The sequence below is a fragment of the Crocuta crocuta genome, unplaced genomic scaffold (assembly GCF_008692635.1).
Source record: "Crocuta crocuta isolate KB4526 unplaced genomic scaffold, BGI_CrCroc_1.0 scaffold89, whole genome shotgun sequence".
Lineage (NCBI taxonomy): Eukaryota > Metazoa > Chordata > Mammalia > Carnivora > Hyaenidae > Crocuta > Crocuta crocuta.
In genome coordinates, this window is record NW_027551559.1 from 11,564,274 (window position 1) to 11,567,206 (window position 2,933).

General features: G+C 51.5%; 1 protein-coding gene across 2 annotated transcripts in view; it reads right to left on the bottom strand.

Annotated features, from left to right (window-relative positions):
- The window catches only part of SDHA (succinate dehydrogenase complex flavoprotein subunit A), a 30,385-nt gene extending 27,544 nt beyond the window's left edge, over positions 1–2,841 (bottom strand). For both annotated transcript variants that reach the window (XM_077749417.1, XM_077749416.1), the window contains exon 1: positions 2,729–2,841. In XM_077749417.1, the coding sequence (XP_077605543.1) occupies positions 2,729–2,791 (63 nt within the window). In that variant the 5' untranslated portion in view covers positions 2,792–2,841. The remainder of the gene's footprint in view (positions 1–2,728) is intronic.
- Positions 2,842–2,933: the final 92 nt, after the last annotated feature.

Consider the following 2,933-nt stretch of genomic DNA (forward strand, 5'->3'; position numbering starts at 1 on the left):
AGCACAGACTTAGATCCTGGCTAGAATGAGGACCACACAAGGGTGTCACAGTCTACCTCACTTATGAACCCCACAGAGAAATGGGAGTCTATCCAGGGTCTGAACTCCAGTCTGCCTGGCTGGCACCAGATTCTGTACATTCCCCCTATATAAGAAGCCTTAGGAAAAATCTCTGGGACTCCAAAATAAGATGCATATCCAGGTTACATATCAAAACCAAGCCATAACTTTTCCAGTGAACCAGGAAAAACATCCCTCAGAACACAGAAATGAATGCCACTGCAGTATAATTAACCCAAGAAGCAAAACAAAAAAGGTTACTACAATGGCCCAAAAGATATAATTCTAGATACATCATTAAAACATATTCAAAACAATACATTCAAAGAGAAGAAACTGACTTACTCTAGTACAGTACTTTGGATATCCATGTTAAAGAATTTGAAAAATCTCATCGGAAGCAGTTAACCAGCAATGATTTAAGGTCCTTAGTTTTACTTTTCCTTTCAATAAACTAGAACAGTCTGCTAACTGTGTCAGTGCATTAGGGTAACTAAAACTGGAACCAAGGCAAAACGGGGTTTGATAGTTTTGCAACTTGAAAGCAGCTGTAAACTTAAACCGCCTTGGAACCACCACAGAATTGAACAAAATAAGATCAAGAGTAATCCTCTGTGGATTTTATTCAAATTATCCTCATCTACTCGGCATGCACATTTCTCATTCTCAGTTGGTGATCGTGCTTTATTTTTTGTTCTGCTAATTTTTTTAAAATGTTTTTATTTATTTCTGAGAGAGAGAGAGAGAGACAGCATGAGCAGGGAAGGGTCAGAGAGAGAGGGAGCCACAGAATTGGAAACAGACTCCAGGGTTTGAGCTGGCTGTCAGCACAGAGCCCAACGCAGGGCTCGAACCCACGGAGTGTGAGATCACGACTTAAGCGGAAGTCAGAAGCCTAACTGACTGAGCCACCCAGGCACCCCTGTTCTGCCAATTTGATGCATTTGTTTTTGCCAATCAAATTCCACTAAATATATTGCCTTGGGGGCAGAATTAATGTCCTCAGGAAAAGCTGTCTTCATCAAGATAAAAAGACTTGGGTAAAGTGCTGGCAGCTAATAGTTGATTCAACCAAGATAACTTCCAATTAAGCCAATACAAAAGTAGAGGTTTATACACTCTGACCTGTAGTGCTTAGAATCTCATTCTCACTTTCAGCTAAAAGCAAAAAGGTGGAATTCTAGTCCAGTTTACAAAAAGGACAACAATGTCACAAACAAAGGGCAGGCGAGGGGGGTGAGGGGGTGGTGCAGGGAGTTCCACAGACTGGAGGGGTCTCAGATGGCCCCAGAGCACTGAGCACCAGTCTGGGGTGCCTAGCTCCTCTCCAAGCACCACCAGGTACCGGTCACTTCACCTAACAAGCAGGAAGCTCTCAGTCTGCTCATGTTTGCCTGACTAAGAATACCCCACTAACCATCCAGCTTGCGGACTCCCTGCAACCATTGTGTCTTAGAGCCCAAGGTGGGTGGGGTGTGAGAGTGGGGACCTCTGCTCAGTAAGCATCAATCACAGCAGCAGGTGAAAGCATTTAAAATATTCTCTGGTGTTGGCAGGATGGCTGACTAAACCTTCTCATATTAACATAATTTTTAATATCTGTATTTCAGAAAGGAGAAAATTGCAGGTATAATTACAGGTGTAACTCCGGTCAATAGTGTTGACTGCCTTGGGTCCCACAGGGATTTTCACTCTGTAATTACATTACTAAGTAGGTGGGCAGGCGGATCATATAAAAAAAAAAACCCAAATAAGGACACTCTCTAAGTTTAGTGCGCTTAAATAAAACCAGAAAAGACGGATTCTGAAGACCTAACTGTAAAGAGTACATGTGACACAATCCAGTAGCAAGGGTTCTAGAAGGCAGAACCCTGACGGTCATCCACGACTGACCGGAGTCCGGACAAGAGTTTCACAGACACGCACGGGAAATCAGACTTTTCCGCGTCCTCGCCCAAACGTGGATTTGCGGACAGGGTGCTGAAATTCTCCGTCTGGTTTTCCAGCGTGCGCAAAGGCCACCAGGCAAAACCCGGTACGAAAGTCCTAAACTTGGCAGACCCCAGTGTGAAACACAGGTCTTCCTTTCCCAAGGAGGCGCGGTTTTGCATACCGCTGCGAGGCAAGCGCCAGGGCCGATGTCGGACGTGTCTCCCACCTACCCCGCCTGGAACTGGAGGGCCGAGCCCGGTTGGGACCCTCGGGGCTGCTGGCACCGACAGACCGTCTCCAGGGCGGTCGGCAGAGCGCCCGGCCAGCGAGCGCCTGAGGCTGCGGGCCCGCCTCCGCCCGAGGTCTAAGGGCGCTTTTGGACTCCGAGGCCCGGGGCACCCACAGGGCCGCCACCTCCCAGTGTGACCTCGGGCAAACACGACTCCCCAAGCGCCAAAGGCTGGGGCGGGAACGACCTTAGTATGCGGGGGAAGGGTCGCTGGGGACCAAAAGCGGGGTCATGACCTTCACCAGGACACAGCTCGGCGGGCTTCTGCAGGAGTCCCAAAGCCCTCAGAGTCGGCCCCACCCTCGGACGGCCTCCACCCCGCCCCCGCCCCCAAACCCTTGCGACCCCGACCCGGGGCCGGGGGACTCGGCCTCCGCTCCGCCCCGTGGGAACTGTCCAGCCCCACCTCGACCCTCACGCCGTGCCCGCCACATGGCGCCAACTCACCGCCCTAGTCAGTGCCAGGCGCCGGGCGCCCAACAGCCGCGACACCACCCGGACCCCCGACATGTCGGCCTCATACGGTGCTGTCCCACCAACCCCCGCGCCAGACTGCGCCTGCGCACCTAGAAGAGCCCAGGCCGGGACAAGGGGACACCGCGCCTGCGCACCACGCCGCGACCCCGGGGCGGGAGGGCGTTTCGCGCCTGCG